This window comes from Amphiprion ocellaris, chromosome 9 (assembly GCF_022539595.1).
Source record: "Amphiprion ocellaris isolate individual 3 ecotype Okinawa chromosome 9, ASM2253959v1, whole genome shotgun sequence".
In the NCBI taxonomy this organism is placed as follows: domain Eukaryota; kingdom Metazoa; phylum Chordata; class Actinopteri; family Pomacentridae; genus Amphiprion; species Amphiprion ocellaris.
In genome coordinates, this window is record NC_072774.1 from 1152994 (window position 1) to 1177262 (window position 24269).

Sequence of the window (24269 nt, forward strand, 5' to 3'; positions counted from 1 at the left end):
CTATATTAAATGGACACATTCTATTTTGCTGTGGTTTCTGATCATCAATAACTAATAATCAAATGCTGCATTTCTGACATATGGGGGAATGAGCAGGAGGACGACTGCGCTCTCTAAGGGCTTTTCTTGTTATTTTTGTCTTTAAAGATGCTTCTCAAACCTGTTGGTGGGTTTTGAGGTGTGTTCAGGTTCAGGTTTCATATCTGAATTTTTACCAAAGTAACATAATGTGAACCCTCTCTGTCTGTGCTCCAGCAGCTCCTCTGAAACCTGGTCTGGTAGCTGCTGTGATCTCTACATACCTGAGGGTGTAGGCCCTGAAGGGGGCGTTGGGGTAAATGTAGTGATGCAGCCACCACTGGACCGTCATGTTCCAGTAACGCATCCCATGTCGGACCTTCACGCAGAAGTCTGTGTTGTAACAGTCGATGTTCTGGATGGTTCTGAAGTCGTAGTTCTTTTCAGCAGACGGATCGGGACTGCAGGAGAACAAAAACAATCAGTCAACAACAGAACACTATTTCATTTATATACATACAAACTACTTCTGAAAATCCTTTATAGAGACTTACTGTTATGTAATTTAATTATTTCATTTGTTCATTTTATCCTCTTTTAGAATTATGTACGTATTGATTATAATAATAATAACACCACTTTCAGCCATGTTTTTACAGTTGTACTCTATTTTTTTATTCCATTTGCTGCGTTTTCCTGAACTCAATAGTTTTGGTGTTTTTGTCGTCAGGTTTATTTTAATAATAATAATAATAATAATAAATTTCATTTATAAAGCGCTTTTCCAAAAACTCAAAGACACTGAAAGACTATTTTGTATTCTGTTTTTTTCCTCTAGTTTAGACTGACTGACCTTCTGTTGTTCAGTGAGTAATTGCCATTTTATAAATAAAGTTGAATTGAATGAGGAACCTGTAGTTGACGGTGGGTCCTCCTCCGGGTTTGGAAAGAGCTTTTTCTGGGTAGCAGCCCAGACCAGCGCTGATAAAGCCGGCTTCAGCTCCACACCAGGCGGCGTAGAACCGCATCCTGAACACGAAGAACACGGCGACCATGTAGAAGAACCTGTAGACGATAAAACACAGACGATTTATTTCTGACAAACAGTGCATCATTCCATCTGAGTCCTCCTGACAGAAGACATCTCTGATTTCGCTCTCCTACTTCATGTTGAGCTGCAGGACTTTAAAATGAACCACAGTGAATAAAATGAGACAGAAGTCAAAAAAAAAACCAGAACCTGTGTGGGATTCAGAGGATGAACCATGACCAGTCTACTGATCTAAACTAATCTGGGCTCATTCTGGACACATCTGGTCATTTTAAACTAGTTTTGAGTACTTTTTGATCATTTTTAAGTAATTTTGGATGATTTTTTTGTAATTCCAGACAAGTTTTGTGTCATTTTAGAAAAAGTCATTTTAAGACTATTTATTTATGATGAAAGCAAAGACGAATTTCAGGAAAACGTCACTTTAGACGGTATTTTCACATTTAAAGCAATTAAAAGTCATTTGTGGATGAATTTGTCATTTTAAACAACTTTCACGTCATTCAAGACACATTTTTATTATTTTAAACTAATTTTGCTTAATATTTTCACATTATAAGCAAAGTTTGAGTCATTTTAAAAATATTTTCTGGTTCCTCAGAGCTGCAGGACTTTAAAATGAACCACAAAGATTTAAAATGAGACAAATTATCAGTAAAACGTCGTCACAATACCTGAAGAAAAAGTTATGATCCAGGAACTCGTCCGTGCGGACATAGTTCAGTGGAAAGAGTGAGTTGACGGCCAGGAATAAAGCTCCGTAGACGGGAACCAGCTTCAGACGCTGCAGACATGGAGTCCAGCCGGGCAGAGACAGCGGACTGGGCTGCTTCAACCAGTCCACGTAGGTTTGGAACCGGAAGAACGGACCTTCGGGTGGACGGACGGACAAGACAGAGGAGTAAACGTAGCGGTAAGAAGATGGCGAGAGGAAATAAAACAGACAATCAGGATAATGTGAGACAGAAACGGGGACGTTGGAGGACGGTGTGGTGGGAGTCAAACAGGAAAACAAAAAGAGAGGAACCGGAATAAACAGAAGGAATAATGAAAACCGTATGAACTCACGATGTCGGACAAGAAGCAGGAAGTGAGACGAAGAGAGACAACAGTTAAAATCCATGCAAAAAGCAAATAAACATTAGCAGCAACAACACGAGAAACACAAACACCCAGTCTCAGGTTAGACTCCTAAGAAAACAACAAAAACGAGACACAAAACGACAAAAACAAGACTTAAAACGACAAAAACGAGACACAAAATGACAAAAACAAGACTTAAAACAACAAAAATAAGAAATAAAATGACAAAAACAAGACACAAAACGACAAAAACAAGACTTAAAATGACAAAAATAAGAAATAAGACAAAAACAAGACAGAAAATGACAAAAACGAGACAAAATATTAACTAGACAAAATGACAAAAAAATGACAGACAGAAAACAAAAACAAGACAGAAAACTATAAAAACAAGACAGAAAACAACAAAAACAAGAAATAAAATGATAAAGGTGCACCAACACCCAGTTTCAGGTTAGATTTAGAACTTACCGGTCATTAAACCCAAATAACAGTAACTATAGGACAGAATGTCGTAGACAGACGGCTCCTGAGACAAACCACCGATGACCGGAGACTTGGAGAAAGAGCTCACTTCCTGTTTCTTCTCCACGTGGAAACTCTTCACCTCGTTGGCAAGACTCACCAGCTGATGCAAGAAACACACAAAGACGCATCAGACTGAGAGATTTCACTGTTGGGTTCCTGATTTTAGCAACTCTGGTGACTTTTTATAGAAAACATGTCTTTAAAAGTGGCTTTAGGGGTCCAGAAGGTTTATAAAATCCAGAATGAAGAGCACCTTTCTGTTTTGTACTGGTTCTAGTTCATGCCAACAGTGTATTTTTGGCAACTTTTGTAATGTTTGATGAATTTTCAGCTCACATTTGGCCATTTTTCCTGACAGAGCTTGATGTTAGACATGAAACCTTCACAAAAAGTTTTAGTTTCTTTCTATTTCTACAGTTTCTGACTAATAACTGGTGAGATTTTAGCAACTCTTTGGGAGAAAACATGCCTTTAAAAGTGGCTTTAGGGGTCCAGAAGGTTTATAAAAACCAGAATGAAGAGCAGCTTTCTGGTTTTTACAGATTCTGGTCGATGCAACTGGTCCATTTTTTGATTCATTTTGGAATAAAACAGGTAGAATGAAGTGATTTTGAGGAAATATCTACATTTTTAGCTCAGATTTGGCAGCTTTTTGACAGTTTTTTGTCAGGCAGTTGTTGATGCTTTCCATTTCTACAGTTTCTGGCTAATAGCTGGTGAGATTTTAGCAACTCTTTGGTGACTTTTTATAGAAAATGAAATGATTTTGATGAAATATCAGAATTTTTAGCTCAGATTTGACCGTTTTTTTGTCAGGCAGTTGTTGAATCTCTGTGTTTCTACAGTCGTACCTTCAGCGTGAGGATTAGCTGGATGGCGTTGGCAAAAGACGACGGTTTGGGCAGACCGAACGAATCGACCAAACGAAAGAAGAGGAGGTAGAGGAAGGTCCAGCTGAGACACAGAGCTGGGGCATGTCTGGGAATAAAAAAACAAGATGTATGAGCGGGGCTAAGAGGGTTATTTTAAAAATATATCCCCATAAAATAAAATGATGTATGTGCAATATCCCCAACAGTCTCAATTTCTCCAGATTGTCCAGCACCAGAACATCAGATGTGACGGTGACCTGATGTTTTTTTAAACTTTTTTTTTTTAGATGTTTTTTTTTCTTAGACTGATCAGCTTGTTCTGACTTCTGTGCTCACAGTGGATGTGTGAATAAAGATTTAAAAGTCGTTGATCCCTCACCGCCAGCTGCTCTTAATGATGATCCACGTCCCGATCACCGTCACCAGGGAGTGGAGGGCGTGGATGTTACAGGTTGCTACGGTGACGGAGAGGCCCAGTAGGAGAGCTGCTCCCTGCTTCACCGGCGGACCTGAAACGATGGAGAAATTACAGTTAATCCACCTACAGCCGTCAGCCGGAGCTACACAAAAACTACGGGACCCAGCAGGACCATCTGATAAATCAGTTCCACATGTTGCTGCTGTAGAGAAAACCATGGAGGTGGCGGTATCATTATACTATCAATTTAACTGACTGAAACCAAGTCAGAAAGACAACAAATTTACTGCATTTATCGTCTTTCTGACTTGGTTCTTCAGGTTCTTGATGGGTTTAAGTCAGGACTTTGAGGAGACCAGTCAAGAACCTTCATTCTATCCTGATTTAACCATTTCTTTACCACGTCAAAACAAAAACAAGACAGAAAACGGTAAAAACAAGACACAAAATGACAACAATGAGACACAAAACAACAAAAACAACAAAAACAAGACACAAAACAACAAAAACGAGACAAAAAACAAAAACAAGACATAAACTATAAAAATGAGACATAAAATGACCAAAACAAAATACAAAACGACAAAGCGACAAAAACGAGACACAAACTATGAAAACGAGACACAAAATGACCAAAACAAAAGACAAAACGGTCTGGCTCTCAGTCTCCGCTCTAATTCATCCCAAAGGTGTTCTATGGGGTTGAGGTCAGGACTCTGTGCAGGCCAGTCAAGTTCATCCACACCAGACTCTGTCATCCATGTCTTTATGGACCTTGCTTTGTGCACTGGTGCACAGTCATGTTGGAAGAGGAAGGACCAGCTCCAAACTGTTCCCACAAAGTTGGGAGCATGGAATTGTCCAAAATGTCTTGGTATGCTGAAGCATTCAGAGTTCCTTTCACTGGAACTAAGGGGCCAAGCCCAGCTCCTGAAAAACAAGCCCACACCATAATCCCCCCTCCACCAAACTTTACACTTGGCACAATGCAGTCCTTCAAGTATGGTTCTCCTGACAACCACCAAACCCAGACTGGTCCATCAGATTGCCAGATGAAGAAGTGTGATTGGTCACTCCAGAGAAGGTGTCTCCACTGCTCTAGAGTCCAGTGGAGGCTGCTTTACACCACTGCATCCCACGCTTTGCATTGCACTTGGTGATGTATGGCTTGGATGCAGCTGCTGGGCCATGGAAACCCATTCCATGAAGCTCTCTGCTGAAGCACTGTTCTGGAGCTAATCTGAAGGCCACATGAAGTTTGAAGGTCTGTAGTGATTGACTCTGCAGAAAGTAGGCCACCTCTTGGCACTATGCTCCTCAGCATCCATCAGTTTACGTGTCCTACCACTTGGTGGCAGAGTTGCTGTCGTTCCTACACACTTCCACTTTCTTATAATACAGCTGACAGTTGACTGTGGAATATTTAGGAGCCAGGAAATGTCACGACTGGATTTGTTGCACGGGTGGCATCCTATCACAGTTCCACGCTGGAATTCACTGAGCTCCTGAGAGCGAGCCATTCTTTCACAAATGTTTGTAAAAGCAGTCTACAGCCTAGGTACTGGATTTTATACACCTGTGGCCATGGAAGTGATTGGAACACCTGATTCTGATTATTTGGATGGCTGAGCCAATACTTTTGGTGATATAGTGTATAACCTGCAAGAGAAAGGATTGACAACAGCCTTCACATGGAATTAAACTAAACCTAAAGCCTTGAACATTAAAGGATTAACACATCATTCACTGTCTCCCTAAACGCCAGATTAAACATCGGATTCCTGACAGAAGTCTCAGCAGACTTTCACCGTCTTCATCCCTTCAAAGAACCTTTCTTTAGATAATTAACTTAATATATCCTCAACCCGACTAAAATACTCACTGAGGTAACGGAAGAGGAATCCGACTGGGATGGAGGCAACAAGATATCCCAAATACACCGCCTCATCAGGAATCTTCGTCTCTCTGCCGACACAGAAACAGATCAGCTCAAAGCTACCGAATCCTGAAACACCTGAAACCTCAAAAACTAATAATTCAGAAACATAAAGAAGCAACATCCAGAGTTGTAATAACAGAAACACATAGAACACAATCCATTCCAATATCCTGCAACAAATACAGCACAATAACAGCCTGCGTTATAGGTACAGCGCTGTAAAAAGTATTTGGCCCCTTCTCAAATGATTTTTTTTGCATATTTTCCCCATTTTGATGTGTAAGATCATCACACAAATGTAAATATCAGACAAAGATAACCCAAGTAAACACAAAATGCAGTTTTTAAATGATGATTTTATTTATCCAAAGCTCCCTGGCCCTGTGTGAAAAAGTAATTGCCCCCTAAACCTAATAACTGGTTGGGCCTCTCTCAGCAGCGTTTTCTAGAACTGCCAATGAGTCTTTCACATCTCTGTGGAGATATTTTGGTCCACTCTTCTTTGCAGAATGGTTTTAATTCAGCAACACTGGAGGGTTTTCCAGCATGAACGGCCTTTTTAAGGTCCTGCCAGCATTTCAATCAGATTCAAGTCTGGACTGTGACTCGGCCGCTCCAGAACCTTCATTTAGTTTTTTTAAGCCGTTCAGAAGTAGACTTGCTGGAGTGTTTTGGATCATTGTTCTGCTGCAGAACCCCAGTGAGCTTCAGCTTGAGGTCATGAACCGATGGCTGAATGTTCTCCTTCAGGATTTTCTGGTAGAGAGCAGAATTCATGGTTCCACCAATCACAGCAAGTCGTCCAGGTCCTCAAACCATCATACTACCACCACCATGTTGGACTGTTGCTATGATATTCTTTTTCTGAAATGCGCTTTCACTTTTCTGAAAAGCTGCTAATGTTAGTGACTGGTCTATTGGGGTTTCTGGCGTAGCACCTTGGGCTGGTAGCCTGGCTTCTTGAATGGATAGTGTACCATCTGAGGTCGTTTGAGCCGGTACTTGGGTACCTGAGGTTGCTGGAGCCAGTATTTGGGAATCTGGTGTTGCTGGAGAACCTTGGGCTTTTGTGGGACCTTGGGCACCTTGGGTTGCTGGGAATCTTGGGCTGGTAGAGGACCCTTTGGTTGCTGGGGGACCTTGGGTTGCTGGGGGCCAGATGTAACAAGACACACACTTTCCAAAAAGTTCTACTTTGGTCTCATCAGTCTGTAGAATATTCTCCCAGAAGTCTTGGGGATCATTTTAATGTTTGTTTCCTTTATGTTCTTTTTGGTCAGCAGTGGTTTTGGCCTTGGAACTCTGCCATGGATCCATTTCTGCCCAGTCTCTTTCTTATTTTTGAGTCATGAACACTGACCTTAACTGAGGCAAGGGAGGCCTGCAGTTCTTTAGATGTTCTCCTGGGTTCCTTTGTGACCTTCTGGATGAGTTGTTGCTGTGCTCTTGGGGTAATTTTGGTAGGGAAGGTTCACCACTGCTTCATGTTTTCTCCATTTGTGGATAATGTCTCTTATCGTGGTTCTCTGGAGTCCTAAAGCTTTAGAAATGACTTTGAACCCTTTCCAGACTGATAGATGTCAATTGTTCTTGAATCTCTTTGGATCATTTTGTTGCAGCTTCTTGGGATCTTTTGGTCAACTTCATTTAGTCAGACAGGTTCTACTGAAGTGATTTCTTGGTTTAGGTGTGGTCAGTGAAGTTGAATTCACTTTCCAAAAAATGTGATTAGCCACAGTTAATTCAAGACTTAACAAGGGGGGCAATTACTTTTTCACACAGGGCCAGGTAGGTTTGGATAGCTTTTTACTCTTAAAACATTAAATCATCATTTAAAAAAGGCATATTGTGTTTATTTTGGTTATCTTTGTCTAATATTTACATTAATTTGATGGTCTTAAACATTTAAGTGGGGAAAATATTAAAAAAAAAAAAAAAAAAAGAATTCGAGGGAAGGCAATGCAAGTGTAAGATCACATCCTGTTGCAATATTACCTTTTCCGGAGTTACACACAAAGAGTGAAGGCCGGTGATTTGCGTTATTGAGTAAATCTAAGCAGAAGTGTGTACAGATGAGTTTTATTTATCCACAGAGGTAAAATCAACATTTCATATATTTATCCTACATCTAGACTAGCAATTCTTCTTTGCCGACAGGTTAGTAAGGGTGAATTTTTTACCTTGCTGACATGTTTCGACTCCGTCTGCAGTCCTCCTCAGAGCGTCATCTGACTAATATAAGGACAAAATTAACATTATCAACATCCTACATTTAGGTTTGAAAGAGTTCATCTACTATCAGTTCTATTACTGCACATTTGTTGTTAGTCCTGGTAAATGAAACCTACAGTCAAGTTAAATTAGATGACAAGATGAGTCATTTTGGACGCATATCAAGTGTTTTGGGGTTTTTGACTCCTTTTGGAAGAAAATGTGTGGTATTCTGGACATTTTTAACTCATTTTGGACTTTTCTTTCCTTGTTTTGGACAAATTTCAATTCATTTTAGACATGTTTCGAGTGAAAAAAATGTCTGGTATTTTGGACTTTTCTTGTTTTGGACATAAAGTAATTTAGAGACATGTCGAGTAATTTTGGAAGAAAATATAAAATTCACTTTGAGAATACTCTTCTTAAAGGTGTTATACAACACATTACATTATTATTATTATGTCAGAAAACATTTGTGCACATTTAAATATTGTATTGCTACCTGAAGGTTTAATTGTTCCTTTGCTGCAGGATAGAACATAGATAGATACTTTATTAATCCCAAGGGAAATTCAACACGCTGCTATTAATGTCAGAAATGCTGATTCTTGTACTAAGGTACTTTCACTGGGTAGTTGTGGTACTTTTAGCTAAATAAGGCAACAACTACCATCAAACCTCTGAGTGAATTTCACATCGCCTCAGGATCAGGAACTGCTACCAAAAAAGGCAACTTCCGGTAAGGTGTGTCGGACACCACCTTGTTAACAAACCGTTGCTTCTCCTCACAGGTACAAATGAAAACAGGTTCGTTTATTTGGGACTTTAAACTGGCTCTAAAAATCACTAAAAATGTGGCTAATCACAGTTACACCATCCCGTTAGTCCAGTCTGCTGCTACCGTTAGCTAACGGTTTTATTTACCGGTGGACAGCTATGCTAACGTTAGCACCGGCGGAACAAACCAACAGCCATCCGGTGCACAAGCAGGCGTCATTACTTACCTTTATATCGCGTTAAAACACCGCGTTCAACGAATCGTGTCTCCGGTAGAGCCCCGACCACCTCAAATAGCACCGACTAGCCGATGCTAACTACCTACCGCTACTTCCCAACTTCCTGGTTGATGACACAGAGCGGAGGCGGGACTATTCCGACTGCAGAGGGGTGGCGGACCGTACCATTCTGTGCTTTAACAGTTAAGGCCATAATTAAGAATAACCCTCTGCTATCCCTACCCAGATCCCAACATGTCCTTTTTCTTTTTTCTTCAAGAAAGGTGCGCGCAGCACTGCACAGCAGCCGGATCTGTCATTGGCAGGGCAGCTCAAATGAAATTTCGTTGTATATGAAAATGTGCAATGACCAATAAAAAAAGATTGATTGATTTTAAAAAAAATCATTTTGTGTCTCGCTTTTGTCATTTTGGATGTTGCCCTTTTCATTTCGTGTCTTGTTTTGTCGTTTTGTGTCTCGAATTGTCATTTTGTGTCGTTTTGTCTTTTTGTGTCTCATTTCATTTAAGCAAAATCTCAAAGTGCTACATTAAAGATGTAAAAGGATAAAAACAAAACAAGCAGGTAAAATAAAAATAACATTTTCAGGGATATATTAAATTTAAAGCTCTGTTTAAAAGAAGCCTTTTTAAAAAATTATCCACTGTGGAGCTCTCAAAATTACTCTAATGCAGAATTTAGATTTTTAATTCTTATTTGACAAACATGCATCTTCTGGCTAGAAATGACATAAACATGAGAAAATACAGTAAGACATCGTGTTAGAGAGTTTAATCATAAAATCTTAATTCCGATGCAATTTTTCCACTGAAAAAGTCACGTCCAAAGTGTGACATTTTGAGGAAATGCATCTTCCATTGCATTCCAAATGGTGCTGTAGGTGTTCCAGTACATTATAAACTGAAAACATCTGATGCTTAGCTGCTGATAGGGGAAAGGCTGTAAGTCAGGGGTGTCCAACATACGGCCCATGGGCCAAAAGCAGTCCTCAAAGTGTAAAAATTCCAGAGAAGACATTAACTGCAGATTGTAAATTAGTAAAACTATAAATTTAAATAATTTCTAGACCATGACAAGTTGTTTGGATCATAAATACTAGATTGTTCTTTTGTCATTTTGTCTCATTTTTGTAATATTTTGTTTTTTTAGCGTTTGTCTCATGTTTTTTGTCATTTTCTCACTTTTGTCAATTTTTGTCTTATTTTTGTCGTTGGCCCGCCCATTTTTCTTGTTGCTTTGTAACTGTTTAATTTTTTTGTCATTTTGTGTTTCTTTTGTTTCACTTGTTTTTTGTCAATGTTTTGCTTTATTCGTTGAGTATCGTTTTCTCGTCTTTGTCCATTTTTTTTGTTGCTTTGTCTAACTTTTTGTCTTGTTTCATTTTTGTCATTGTGTTTCACTTCATTCGTTGTTTTGAGCCTTGTTTTTGTCATGTTGACACTTGTCTTTTTTGTTGCTTTGTTTCCTTTTTGTCTTGCTTGTGCTTTTTGTCTCATTTTGTCTTGCTTTTCTCATTTTGGTCATTTGTCTCGTTTGTCGCTTTGTAACTAAAATTTTTTTGTCTCGTTTCGTGTCGTTTTTTTGTCTGACTTTTGTCAGATTGTCTCATGTTACTGTCATTTTCTCATTTTGTTTGGCTTGTTGACTTGAGCATAATTTTTGGTATTTGTCTATTTTTTGTTACTTTGTAACTTGTTTAATTTTTGGTCATTTTGTAATATTTTGTCTTTGACTTTTGTCGTTTCCTTTTAGGTCCTGCTTGTGGTTTGTGTCTAATTTTTGTCATTTTGTGTTTTGCTTTACTCGGTTTTTTTTTATCTCGTTTTTGTCTCACATGTCGAAGGGCTGCTAGTGAGACCAAAGTGAACCCAGTATTCTAACTGAACCACACAGATAAGAATTAAACTCTACCAGGTTTATTGGGAAGAAATCAAATGAAACAACTTGGTTCTGTGGTCAAACCTTTTATTTAGAATTCAGACAGAACAGGAAGCATGAAAACACCCCTTACACAACCTCCTTCTTAATCCTCCTCTTCGTCGTCGGCTCCTCCGGCTCCTCCCTGGCCCTTCTTGGCGTTCTTTCTCTTGACGCGTCCCGGGCGTCCGCCGCCGTACGGAGACCTCAGGGAGAAGTCGATGTGCTTCTGGCTGTCCAGGCGAACCACGAAGGACGGGATGTTCACCACCTGCTTACGCACACTGGAGAAACGAAACACAACAAGGACAGACTTTAGAAAACAAGATCAGTGGCTTTCACATGCTGTCCAGAGTTAAGGGGGAAAGTTTACTAAATTTACCAAATTCGAGCAGCTTTAACCCTCCTAATTCTACATTAAAAACAAAGAATCCCTGGATTTTTAGCTTCCACGATCCCTGAACGCATCACGTGTCATTTTGTCTCATTTTTGTCATTTTGTGTCTCGTTTTTGGTTGTTTTGTGAAAAATGACAAAAGCTAAACGGATCCTGCAAAAACAAAAATTCTGTGCTCCTCTGAACAACCAGAGCCTCAGATGTAACCAAAAGTCACGAGACAAAACTTTTGCATTTCCAAGTGAACTGCAGGCATGCCAAGTATCGGAACAAATAATAAATATAATAAAGCACTTGTGGCATTCTTCTTTTTTAGACAAACCGATTCTAGTTTCATGTCAAATTGAACAGAGGACATTTCTGAGTTCTGTCTTTCTAGTCATGGTTGACTTTTTATCTTTACAAGAACAAACATCAGAAACTACCAGGATTTCAGAGGGTTAATGATAGAACAATCTACTGCAGGCTTCATTGACGAGGAATTCGTGACACCACAGTCAGTCTGACAGTGAATCTTAAATCATCAGCCTCAGTGTTTCCTCCATCAGTGCTATGAGGTGAAGTGAACGCTACTATTGCCCGAGGTGCAATCCCCCACGCCTTACCTGACAGCACCGGTCTGAGCCCTCGGCGGCAGGACTGGCTCTGGGCAATGTCTATGACAAGGTATACGGCTTTGATACCGAATTGACCTTGTTGAAAGGTTAAACTGATCAGGCTGGTGATCCTCTGATGGAAGAGGAAACATCGACAGTTTCTGGTGAGTCCCTCCAAACTCTAACCCACCCTCATTCACTAAGGTTTGTTTCTCCGATGTCTTACCGGATGTGCCTCTGGCGGATCAGGACGCGGGCATGATGGATGCTCTTGGCGAGTCCGAGCTTGAAGACCTGCGTCTGCAGCCTCCTCTCCAGGAAGTCTTCAACCTTCAGACCCAGGATGTAATCGAGCTTCATCTTACCCTCGTCCAGCACTCCGATCCTCACCAGACGCCTGAGCAAAGCGTTACCTGGGAAACCACACAGGAGCCATTTACAACCCAAACATGCGTGCGTGCGTATGTACGTTATTTATGGATGTTTTAGTGAAGCGGCAGCATTGGCCTCATTGACGAGGAATTCTTGACACCACAGTGAAGTCTGACGGTTTATAATTAAATCATCGGCCAACATGAACCCATGTATTTATTCAACGTACCTTCAAACAGACGTTTAGGGTCCTTCTCATCCAGAGTGAGCAGCTCTCTGGCAGCTTTACGGATCTTGGCCAGAGTAAACTTGACCCTCCACACCTCACGCTTGTTCCTCAGTCCATACTCGCCTGGAAACGAGGAGGAATGGAGTTAATAATCACTGCACTACAACACAGAATGTCGTCTTCTTCATGTTGCACGGTTAAGTTAATGACATCACTACTCACCAATGAGTTTCAACTCCTGGTCGAGACGGGACTTCTCGAAGGGACGACGGGGGGTGACATACGTCTTACGACAAACCCAACTCCTGGCAACGGGCATGGCGGCTTAAAGTGCCTGAAAAGATCAAGACGCAAAGACGTAACATTAGCTTTAACCCTTTCAGCACTATAATACTCATTTCCTCCCTCTCCCCACACTGCACTCAGTCATTACTGTAATGCATGTAATAGCACCAGAAAGCCCCGTTTTAAAGCTTTCAGGGGCAGTTTGAATGATTAAAATTGCACGAAGTAGAGAGGAGTTACAGTAATTTGAAATACACATGCGCGGCGGTGTCACCGGTGATCCTTGTGGTTTTAAAAGGGTTAAGAGAATGAAATGCATTATTTAGGCATCACTACAGCAAAGTGTCATTTGTGAAGTTATTCCAACCTAATACAACTTATATGAATTCATAAGCAAAAGATCTCCAACCAACCAGCGTTTCACTGCAAAAACTACCAACCAACCAAACACTACATCTGTGGGATTTCAGAGCCCTGATAAAGACATCACCACCACTTCATCTTGCCCTAAGACTCAACAAATTCACAATTTCTTAATGTCGACAGGTGCAATATACAAATAACCGGAGCTACAATTACATTTAATTAAATAAAACACTGTGATGCTCCAACCTAAATATTATATTCTCTAGATATTAAATGAGCATGCTTGTCTGGCACAGACGGCAACAAAATTCAAGTCATCATTTTTCTGCTTCCCAAAACTAATCATAAAAAACAGTAACGTTACTGCACCATTCCAGTTAGCTCGGTGTCTAAACGACAAGGTAACATCTGTACCGTCACCGTGCAATTAATGTGGTTCTTAGACACAAAAATAACATATATGCAAGTTAATAAAGCGACAATATCGTTACTCCTAAATAATATCCCTTAAATGTGGTTTTAAGTACATGAATCGTGTATTTTTCATCCATACAAGTAGGCCGCACCACGTTGTTCAGCGCGACGAGCTAACGTTAGCTTAGCTGCATTTACAATTTATCTTCAAAAGTCGGCAACAAAATGTTCCGCAGCTGGTTTAAAACACAAACACTACCGTTTAAGCTAATTTACTACCGATATTTGTAACTGTAAAAATCTGAAAGCGTTGAATATGTGTTGTATTAGAGGATGAGGCCGCGAAACGTACCAGTCTCGCTCAAGCTCGCGTAGTAAAGAGAACGTTAAAGGAAGTTAGCAGTCATTTATAGCGCCTGCGCAAAGACGACAAATCCCATGATGCCGTTCACCGCCGGAGCGGAAGTGGAGCTGCGGGGTTTGTCGCCCTCTGCGGGTCAAACAGAAAACAACATCACAAATAAGACAAAATGACGAGACAAAACTGTCCCAAAACAAACATAAAACAAGAAAAATAAGACACAATATCACCAATAAGAGACAAAACTGTCCCAAAACAAACACAAAACAACAAAAATGAGATGCAGAATGAATATAATGATGCAAACTATCATAAAGGGACAGAGAACAACAAAAATGAGACACAAAATGACCAAAACAAAACAGAAAACCAAAAAACAAGAAAAATTGAACGAAAATGATCAGTAAGAGACAAAATTGTCCCAAAATAAACACAAAACAACAAAAATGAGACAAACAAAGCAACATAAGATAAGAAAAGGTAAGAGCTCACATCCATCATGGACAATCCCTCTCACCCACTGCATGACACTGTGGGGTCTTTAAGCAGCTCCTTCAGCAGCAGACTAAGACATCCACCCTGCAAGAAAGAGCGCTATCACAGGTCCTTCATCCCATCTGCTATAAGACTTTACAACATCAGCATCACTGGCTGATGTTAACATAAACTGGACTATATCATTACCACCCCAAACCATAAAATTTGCACTGACATTCTTGCACTGCACATCTCTGCACTTTTAAACTTTATTTTTATTTTTTCTGTTAAGCCACTTTACCCTCATCTGTCACCCTTGTATATATTGTAAATATTATTACTATTGTTCTATTATTCTTTTATTCTTATCACTATGTCTACTGTTACATAAGCTGCTGTAACAATGTAAATTTCCCCTGGAGTGGGGAGAAATAAAGAACTTTATCTTATCTTTATCTTTATCTACTTTATTCATCCCGGAGGAAATTATTTATATAACAACAAAAATAAGACAAAAAATGACCCATAAGAGACAAACTAAAGGAGACCTCCTGATTAGTGGTACTATGACTCCTTCTATGCCTCCTGATTAGTGGTACTATGACTCCTTCTAGACCTCCTGATTAGCGGTACTATGACTCCTGTACCTCCTGATTAGTGGTACTATGACTCCTTCTAGACCTCCTGATTAGCGGTACTATGACTCCTTCTATACCTCCTGATTAGTGGTACTATGACTCCTTCTAGACCTCCTGATTAGTGGTACTATGACTCCTTCTGTACCTCCTGATTAGTGGTGCTATGACTCCTTCTAGACCTCCTGATTAGTGGTACTATGACTCCTTCTAGACCTCCTGATTAGTGGTACTATGACTCCTTCTAGACCTCCTGATTAGCGGTACTATGACTCCTTCTGTACCTCCTGATTAGTGGTACTATGACTCCTTCTAGACCTCCTGATTAGTGGTACTATGACTCCTTCTATACCTCCTGATTAGTGGTACTATGACTCCTTCTAGACCTCCTGATTAGTGGTACTATGACTCCTTCTGTACCTCCTGATTAGTGGTACTATGACTCCTTCTATACCTCCTGGGATATTGGACTCAGCCTACATATCCCATCATGCCACTTGTCACCTGAAAGGAAGTGAACCTGTTGGGTTTGTCTCCCTCTGTTGGTCAAACAGAAAACAGCAGCAGAAAACACAAAGTTCCAAAGTACAGACTGAGCCTCCAGCAGTCTGCGATCATATTAAAGCCTCAGAATGTTGACTGAACCAGCAGGTAGACGTTCTGCTCTGACCTGGACGGCCTGTCCTGGTGTTGATCAATGTTCCAGAGGGGGAGAGAGGGAGGAAAGGTGGTAAACTCTGGGAGAAGGACACCACAGACTATTTATAAAACTCTGAAAGGGGAGCCTGAACATGTGTTTCTGTCCGTCAGGCTGAAACTCCTGCTCATGGACTCAGTTTCTCTTTCACCGCTCCGGATCCTGTCTTTCCTGGACGAGGGCTCGCTGGTTTTCAGGACTTTCTCCTTGTTTTCTGGTTTGACTCCCCTGTGAGGTGAAGCAGAATCTCCCCCGTCCTCCCCTCCACCCTCTCTGAGCCTCGCTGTCCACCAGGGTTTAGGGGTTTTTATTTTTCCTCCCTGCTGCCTGGTCGTCTCTCTGCTGTGGACGTCCTTCCTTCTCCCCACGTCTCCTTGTCCTCCCTCCGTCCTCCGGTTTGTGGGCGATGCTCTCCTCACCCACTGTGATCCTCCAGCCTTACGGACTCCCCGTCTACCCTCAGACCACCACATGCTACCCCAGCATCGTCCAGGTAAACACCTCATCCACAGAGTAAACCACAGTCACCATCTGGTTTAACGCTGACAGACAGAGCAGATAAGAGACTAAAAACAGCCTGAGATTAACTGGAAACCAAACAAGAACCAGATAAGACTCTTTATCTGAAGCGTCTCAGGGCTCAGAGGCCTGAAATAAACACAGAAAAGAGTTAAAATCTCCAACAGAATCAGTTTCTGGCTGCAGCAAGCAGTCGTTTTTTCTCATTGCACCCATTTTTTTTTGCTCAAAAACTGAAAATCCAACAGAAATCTGTCAACTGTCACTAAGGAGTAGAAAATAGAAGCAAATATTTCAGTTTAAGAAACTTTTCTTGCGTAATTTTTTGCATAATATTTCCATTTATGTAACCCAGTAAAACCCACATACAGAAAGAAAAATGAGCAAAAATTATTTTTATTTTTATATATATATATATATATATATATATATATATATATATATATATATATATATATATATATATATATATATATATATATATATATATATATATATAAAGAGAGAGAGAGAGAGAATTTGCAAAAAAATAGCAAAAAATTATATATACACAAAACTTAAACTTTATTTTTATTTTTGTTTTTATTTTTATTTTTTCTGTTAAAAAATTTTGCCACCCTTGTATATATTGTAAATAAAGCTGCTGTAACAATGTAAATTTCCCCTGGAGTGGGGAGAAATAAAGAACTTTATCTTATCTTATCATGTTGTGCTTCTCCACCAGTGGGTTTTTACAGAGTTAAGAAGCTTTTCTTGCATTTTTGCAGAATCATGATGATAAGATTAATAATTCTTTCTGTTAATCGACTCTTTGCTCATTTATTTCTGCAGTTAGTGCAGAACAGTCAGATAAATGCATCAAAAAGTTCCCGATTCCTGCAAATAAACCTTGCTGCCAGATTTTGCACAGTGAAGGTCGAGCACTGAAATTTTACCAAATAAATAAATAAATAAACAGATTTCTGTGGGTTAGACAACGTCCAGGAGTGTGATGGAAATGAAACACTCAATTCTTCCAGCTGTGCAGTAAATTTTACTGCAGAACCTGCATGTTTTAATATTTATGGATGTTCTGATTGTCTCCAGTCTTATTGTGGGTCAGCTGGTGGTCTGATATGTGAAACATCTTATTTATCTGCTGCTCAGGACACGGCGGTTATCTTTAGACACAGCAGTGATAGCAGCAAGCTCTGCTCTGTATCTACCTCCAGCTTCACACCAGCTGTATTTTTAGCCTCCTTTAGTCTCCTGCAGATCGTCAGGAGGAGCTTCTCATGCCTTCCTTCCTCTGGTGTGAAACCTGCAGCATGAAAACACGTCACATTCACCAGTGTTTTTATTTAATGACACACAGAGAAAGTCTGAAGGTTTCAGGAGTGAAACACGTCCAGAATCTTTAAAAAGTCTTTTCCTGAGGCCTCCTGCTGGACTCTGTTGGGCTGTTTGCAGAAATTTCTGTGTAATTTAAGCTGAGCATCAGTTTTATTAGATTATTAAACATCATCCTCTGTCTTCTGGACTCTAGAAACATTTTAAAAATACCTTAAAAACTAAAAAAAAAACCCAGATGAAAACCATTTTCAATATCACAAATATCGGTCAAATTATAATTTTTTTGTTCATTTAATTCCAGATAAAACTGTAATTTCTGTGGTGTAACTAGATATAATCTGTAATTAAACAAAACATGAAACAGCTGGAAAATAACAGAAAAAATCATTTAGTATTTCAAAATCTTTAACAGACATAATTTTTTTATTTTTTATATCTGTATTTATTATTTTTTATTATTATTAATAGTAGAAGTAGTAGTAATAATAATACTAATAGTTGTAATAATTTCCTTAAAATAATAGTATATTGATATGAGTTATTTTTATAATAATATTAACATTTATAATAATAATTAATAACAATAATAAAACATATTATATTAATATATTATTATTTTAAGATATTTATCATTGTTATTATTATTATTATTATTATTATTATTATTATTATTATTATTATTATTATTAACAGTAATAATAATAATAATAGGGCTGCACAGTGGCGTAGTGGTTAGCACTTTCACCTTGCAGCAAGAAGGTCCCTGGTTCGCGTCCCGGCTTTCCCGGGATCTTTCTGCATGGAGTTTGCATGTTCTCCCTGTGCATGCGTGGGTTTTCTCCGGGTACTCCGGCTTCCTCCCACAGTCCAAAAATATGCTGAGGTTAATTGATTATTCTAAATTGCCCGTAGGTGTGAATGTGAGAGTGATTGTTTGTCTCTGTATGTAGCCCTGTGACAGACTGGTGACCTGTCTAGGGTGTCCCCTGCCTTCACCTGAGTCAGCTGGGATAGACTCCAGCCCCCCCCCCCATGACCCTAGTGAGGATTAAGCGGTGTATAGATAATGGATGGATGGAATAATAATAATTATTATTATTATTATAATAATAATAATACTAATAATAATAATAATAATAATAATAATAATAATAATAATAATAATAATAATAATAATAATAATTATTATTATTATTATTATTATAAATATATTATATATATTATATAAAGTACTATTATAACATAATAACAACAATAATAGTATGTTATATTAATATGTTATTATTGTTATCAATTTATAATAATAATAATAATAATAATAATAATAATAATAATAATAATAATAATAATAAATAACCACAAATATATTCTTTCAATTTCTCAGAAATATCTGTAAATGAATGTTACTTTTGTTGCTGATTTAAATAAAGCATAAATAATTAAATTTTCCATTATTTTACAAAATATTTTCTGTAATTTACTAAAACAGGAAAATAACAGTCAAAGATAAAAAAAATACAATATATTACTATGATCCTCATCAAGAGACAAAATGTCCCAAAACAACACAAAACTAGAAAAATGTGACGCGAAATGACTAAAATAAGACAGAAAACAACACACAACTAGAAATAAAGACACATGATAACTAAAATGAGACAGAAAACAACACAAAACAAGCAAATTGAGATGCAAATTGACCAAAATAAAGCAGAAAACATTAAAAATTAGACACAAAATGACCAATAAGAGGCAAAACTGTCCCAAAACAAACAACAAAAATGTAGCGTAAAATGACCAAAATAAAACAGAAAACAACACACAACTAGAAATAAAGACACACAATGACTAGAATGAGACAGAAAACATCAAAAATTAGACATAAAATGACCAATGAGAGACAAAAATGTCCCAAAACAAACACAAAACAAGAAAAATGAGACAAAAAAAAACCCCACAAAATGACCAAAATCAAACAGAAAACAACATAAACTTGAACAATTTCTCCACCAGCAGCTTTAATCGCCTTTAACATAAAACCAGGAGGAACCTCAGGAGATGTTCAGTCTGAACCTCCTCTGCAGCTGCCGTCGGCCGGTTAAATCCGGCTGCAGCTGTCCCAGCATGCACCTGGCTCCGACCGACGACCTCCGACCTCCAGGAGACAGCTGAGGAGGAGACGGAGCAAATGCTGGTCAGGAGAAGGTCTTCAGAGGAGAGGAGGAGCTGAGGCTGAGAAACTGGAGATGTTAACAGGCTGATTCTCTCCAGGTTATCTAGAAGAGACGTTCAGGTCTGTAGATGAAAACAGGTTCTGGTGAGAGAGTCTGGAAACAGTTCAAGCTTTAAGGATCGTTCCAGAACTGGAGGACATCTGGACTTCAACATGTTTGAAACATCAACCTTCTCTTTTCCAGTTTTCTGTTCCACATTCATCAATAATAGGTAATAAACTATCAAAGGCTTTCGTCGTTTTGTGTCTCGTTTCTGTCGTTTTGTGTCTCAACAAGACATAAAGCAACAAAAACAAGACACAAAACGACAGAAATGAGACACAACGACAGAAACGAGACAAAAAACGACAGAAACGAGACACAAAACGACACAAACGAGACACAAAACGACAGAAACGAGACACAAAATGACAGAAATGAGACACAAAATAACAGAAATGAGACACAAAATAACAAAAATGAGTCATAAAACGACAAAAATAACACACAAAATGACAATAACAATACATAAAATGACAAAAATAAAACATAAAATGACAAAAATGAGAAATAAAATGACAAAAACGAGACAAAAAAATGACACAAACATACACAGTTTGTGTCTCGTTTTGGTTGTTTTTTAGTCTTTTCAAGCTCTGCTAAAAATTCTCAAATGTAATTTAATCATTTTCAGAGTATTTAATCTCTGTGATTGTAATCTGAGCTGTTTCTAACCAAACAAACTAAAATGCCTCCAGTCAGTTTCGTGGTGGGACTAAAACACATTCAGGAGGAGGAGATCCAACATGGATTATTAATACCTAATAAATTCCTTCCTTCTTCCGGTTTCTCCTTCATGCTGCCAATAAATCTTTAGTTCTTCACACCTCTGGAGAGCAACAGCTGATGGGGATAAACACCAGATGAGAGGCTTTTAATTGATTAATGTCTTCTAAATCCTCAAGCATGTAGGAGACACAGTAAATAGAAAGACTGAAGAAGGTTTTAATCACTTTGAGTCTCATTTTAATCGCTTTGAGTCTCGTTTTAGTTGTTTTGTATCTCATTTTAATGGTTTTCTTTCTTGTTTTAATCATTTCGGCCTCTTTATTTCACTGATTATCAGTCAGAACCCAGAAATGAACATTTATTTTGATGTTAAATGCCACCATGGACGTGTGGACGGATGATTTACGTCTCAGTGAAGTAATAAATATAAATTATGTTGGTGTCTGCTGGTCGCTATTCTTCGAGGCGACCTTTAGCGTGATGCGTTCAGGAGCGTGATGCGTTCAGGAGCGTGATGCGTTCAGGAGCGTGATGCGTTCAGGAGCGTGATGCGTTCAGGAGCGTGATGCGTTCAGGAGCGTGTGCTTTGGTAAATACCTGGGATCTGTGTGCTGGTGGAGCTGCAGCTGGGTTAGGAGGGTTTTAGGTTTTGGGTGGAGGTCTGGAGCTGACTGACGGCTGCAGATGTCCACAGCTGCTGCTGCCAGATGATTGGTGGATGAGGGGGTCTTATGGGGGGCGGCCGGCCGGCCGGCATTAAAACATGCTGCTGCTGTGGGACAAAGCTTCAGAGACCCAGGAATGCAGTGAGGCGGTAAGACCAGGCTTTTATTTTGGTAGTTTATCAATATGGAGGCTCTGCAGGGCATCTGGAGTTTAGTTCTGGTGTCTTAAAGGCTGGAAAAGCTTCATTCTGTAGATGTTCTTCTATCTCCATGTTTATTCTCTACTCTGCTCATCATCTGGTCTTCTTCTCAGAGTCTCTTGTGATTTCAGTTTTGTATCTTGTTTTTGTCTTCAGTGTCTCGTTTTTGTTAATTTTTGTCTCGTTTTTGTCAATTTTTGTCTCATTTTTATTTTTGTCTCATTTTTGCAATTTTGTCTCTCCCTTTTGTCATTTTTTTGTCTCATTTTTGTCATTTTGTGTCTCATTTTTGTCATTTTCTGTCTTGTTTTTGTCATTTTCTGCTTCGTATTTGCTGTTTTGTGTCTCCTCATTTTCGGTCTTGTTTTTGTTGTTTTGTGTCTCAGTTTTGTCGTTTTGTGTCTCTGTAATCATCCTGTAGATATTTTTCTATCTCCATGTTTCCTGCTCATCATCAGTAGATGTTTCTCCATGCTGGATGGATCTCCAACATGTTTCTGAGCCATGCTGCATTTATTTATTCATCCAGTAGCTTTGGTTTTACTCTCAGGGTCATTTTGCCTAAAAATTCTGTCATTCTGAACAGATTCTGGGTCATTTTGGACAAATTTTCAATAATTTTGAGCAAGTTTATGTCATTCTGGACGCTTTTTTTTCCAATAGTTTTTGTCATTTTTGGCAAATTTTGAGCTACTTTGATTCTAAGAGTTTGCATTTTTACAGCCTCTACTAACTTTTTATTGATCCAGTTATTTTTACTTTTCTTCTGTCATCATTTTGGTTTAAAAATATGTCATTTTGAACAAGTTTAGGTCATTTTAGACACATTTTCAATAATGTTTGAACCAGTTTTCATCATTTTCTGTCACTTTGAGTTTGAACATTTAGATTTTTGCTGCGTCTAAAAACATTTTCACTCAGATTTTACAGTTTGGAGTTTAGTTCTGGCATCTTAAAGGCTGTAATAAGGGAAATTCAAGAGTCAGAATGTCTCGTTTTATAGTTTTCTCATTAAAGATGAGACATTTATTCAAGGTAGATTTGTCTGAGTGATGTATTTGAACTATTTTTCATGAAACAAGTGTGTAGAAGAGTGTAATAATCCAGTTTTAAGTCAAATTTTTAAAACAAAGCTGCAGTCTGAGGCTGTTTTTGACACTTTTGATTGAAATCCTCACTGTTGTTTGTCTGTGGTGCTTTAAAAATGTATTTAATAAAGTTTTTTTATTGTTGGAATGCAGTTTAAAAATACTTCAGATGTTTCAAAGAGCCAAAATCAGTATTATAATTCATAACAATAATAATAATAATAATAACAAATTTACATATTAGGCATAACAATTAATTAATTCATTAATAATAATAATAATAATTAATACTTAATTAATGTACATAATACACGTGTACAATGTACATATCATAAAGTTGCTATTTTTGTTTTTATCTCTGATATTTCTGCTGGTATTAGCTCTTATTCCTGATTGGTCTCTTCATTAGGGGGGCCCCTCCCAGGAGGCGGGCCCCGGCAGCACTGACCCCGCCCTCTCTCAGGTGTATGCCCCGCCCCCCTCCTACCCTCCACCTGGTCAGGGTCCTCCGTCGTCGGCGGGTCGACTGCCGGCTCTGGACTTCGGCTCGGCCCACCAGAGCTCCGAGTATCCAGAACACCCCCAGCTGCGGGTCTACCAGGGGCCCCAACACGAGGGGCCCGAGGGCCTGACCCCCAGCAGCTCGGTAAGACCACAGGAAGCTCGTTAGACGGGGAGTTAATTAGACAGGAAGTACATTAAACTGGAAGGCAATTAGACAGGAAGTTCATTAAACAGGAAGTTAATAAAACTGAAAGTTAATTAGGAAATTCATTAAACAGGAAGTTAATTAACCTGGATCCTCGCTGGTTAAACAAAATAATGTGTTTAGCTGTAATATTTTGGATTTTTAGAAAAACATTTTGCACCATTTTACTAATTTTCCATGTATTTTGATTTACAGATTAAAAAATTAGTAAAATCACAGAAAAAGCGAGGATAAACAACATGCAACAACTTTTTTATTAGTTTTTTCACTGTATTTAAATTAAATTTATTGTAAAAACAAAAAACACAGAAAAACAGTGAAGGCCAAAACTGTGAATAATGTTCACATGAAAAACCTGGAATTTTATGAATTTGTTCTTTTAGCAGCCATAAAATTCTACAGTTTACTGTTTGTTAATGAGCTAATATAGCATCATTTTATTCTTATTTTCTGGTATCTTTACCATTTTTACAGTTTTTTAACATTATAATATACCAACATTATTTAATACATTATTTTAGGCACCTTGCCGTCAGATTCCCAGATTTTTTCCCAGATTTTTCCCAGATTATTTTCAGATTTTTTCCAGATTTTTCCCAGATTTTTTCCAGATTTTTCCCAGATTTTCTCAGCCTGTCCCCACAGAGAACAGACAGAGTTTCTTCTATATTTAGATGCTCCTGTGTGTCCTTGTAGGGAAACATCGTTCAGGGTCCAGCAGAGCGTCAGACAGCTGAGAGGGGATTTGTTGTTGAAAATAAATCCCCTCCTTCCTTCTCCCCAGAGTCTTATTTAGCTGCTAGTAAAAGCGATCACATGTCAAGACGATAGTTCAGAACCCGGCTGACAGTCAGGACGTGTTGTTAAGTTGT

The 24269-nt window shown here is 38.7% G+C and overlaps 3 protein-coding genes across 3 annotated transcripts in view; 1 reads left to right on the forward strand and 2 right to left on the reverse strand.

Annotated features, from left to right (window-relative positions):
* mboat7 (membrane bound O-acyltransferase domain containing 7) overlaps positions 1 to 9273 on the reverse strand; it is a 13605-nt gene extending 4332 nt beyond the window's left edge. The window contains exons 1-9 of the mRNA XM_035948584.2: positions 9125 to 9273; positions 8090 to 8141; positions 5853 to 5935; positions 3932 to 4061; positions 3532 to 3658; positions 2624 to 2780; positions 1744 to 1939; positions 931 to 1083; positions 303 to 479 (exon numbers count right to left, since the gene is read on the reverse strand). Of these exons, the coding sequence (XP_035804477.1) occupies positions 303 to 479; positions 931 to 1083; positions 1744 to 1939; positions 2624 to 2780; positions 3532 to 3658; positions 3932 to 4061; positions 5853 to 5935; positions 8090 to 8100 (1034 nt within the window). The 5' untranslated portion in view covers positions 8101 to 8141; positions 9125 to 9273. The remainder of the gene's footprint in view (positions 1 to 302; positions 480 to 930; positions 1084 to 1743; positions 1940 to 2623; positions 2781 to 3531; positions 3659 to 3931; positions 4062 to 5852; positions 5936 to 8089; positions 8142 to 9124) is intronic.
* Positions 9274 to 11084: 1811 nt separating this feature from the next.
* Positions 11085 to 14107, reverse strand: rps9 (ribosomal protein S9). The gene is made up of 5 exons (XM_023271087.3): positions 14065 to 14107; positions 12870 to 12981; positions 12648 to 12770; positions 12273 to 12459; positions 11085 to 11337 (listed from the first exon to the last, which is right to left on the reverse strand). The coding sequence occupies exons 2-5, from the start codon at positions 12964 to 12966 to the stop codon at positions 11160 to 11162; spliced, it is 585 nt and encodes a 194-aa protein (XP_023126855.1). The 5' UTR covers positions 12967 to 12981; positions 14065 to 14107; the 3' UTR covers positions 11085 to 11159.
* A 1698-nt stretch (positions 14108 to 15805) lies between these two features.
* Positions 15806 to 24269, forward strand: part of rbfox1l (RNA binding fox-1 homolog 1, like) — a 20953-nt gene continuing 12489 nt past the window's right edge. The window contains exons 1-2 of the mRNA XM_055013658.1: positions 15806 to 16375; positions 23098 to 23334. Of these exons, the coding sequence (XP_054869633.1) occupies positions 16289 to 16375; positions 23098 to 23334 (324 nt within the window). The 5' untranslated portion in view covers positions 15806 to 16288. The remainder of the gene's footprint in view (positions 16376 to 23097; positions 23335 to 24269) is intronic.

Bases quoted from the DNA above. Each gene is read 5' to 3' on its own strand.
- rps9 (XM_023271087.3), bottom strand. From the start codon at position 12,966: ATGCCCGTTGCCAGGAGTTGGGTTTGTCGTAAGACGTATGTCACCCCC. The intron at 12,460-12,647 runs GTACGTTGAATA...GTGGTTTCCCAG, and splicing joins CCCTAAACGTCTGTTTGAAG to GTAACGCTTTGCTCAGGCGT. The intron at 11,338-12,272 runs GTAAGACATCGG...TCGTTTCTCCAG, and splicing joins ATCCGCCAGAGGCACATCCG to TGTGCGTAAGCAGGTGGTGA.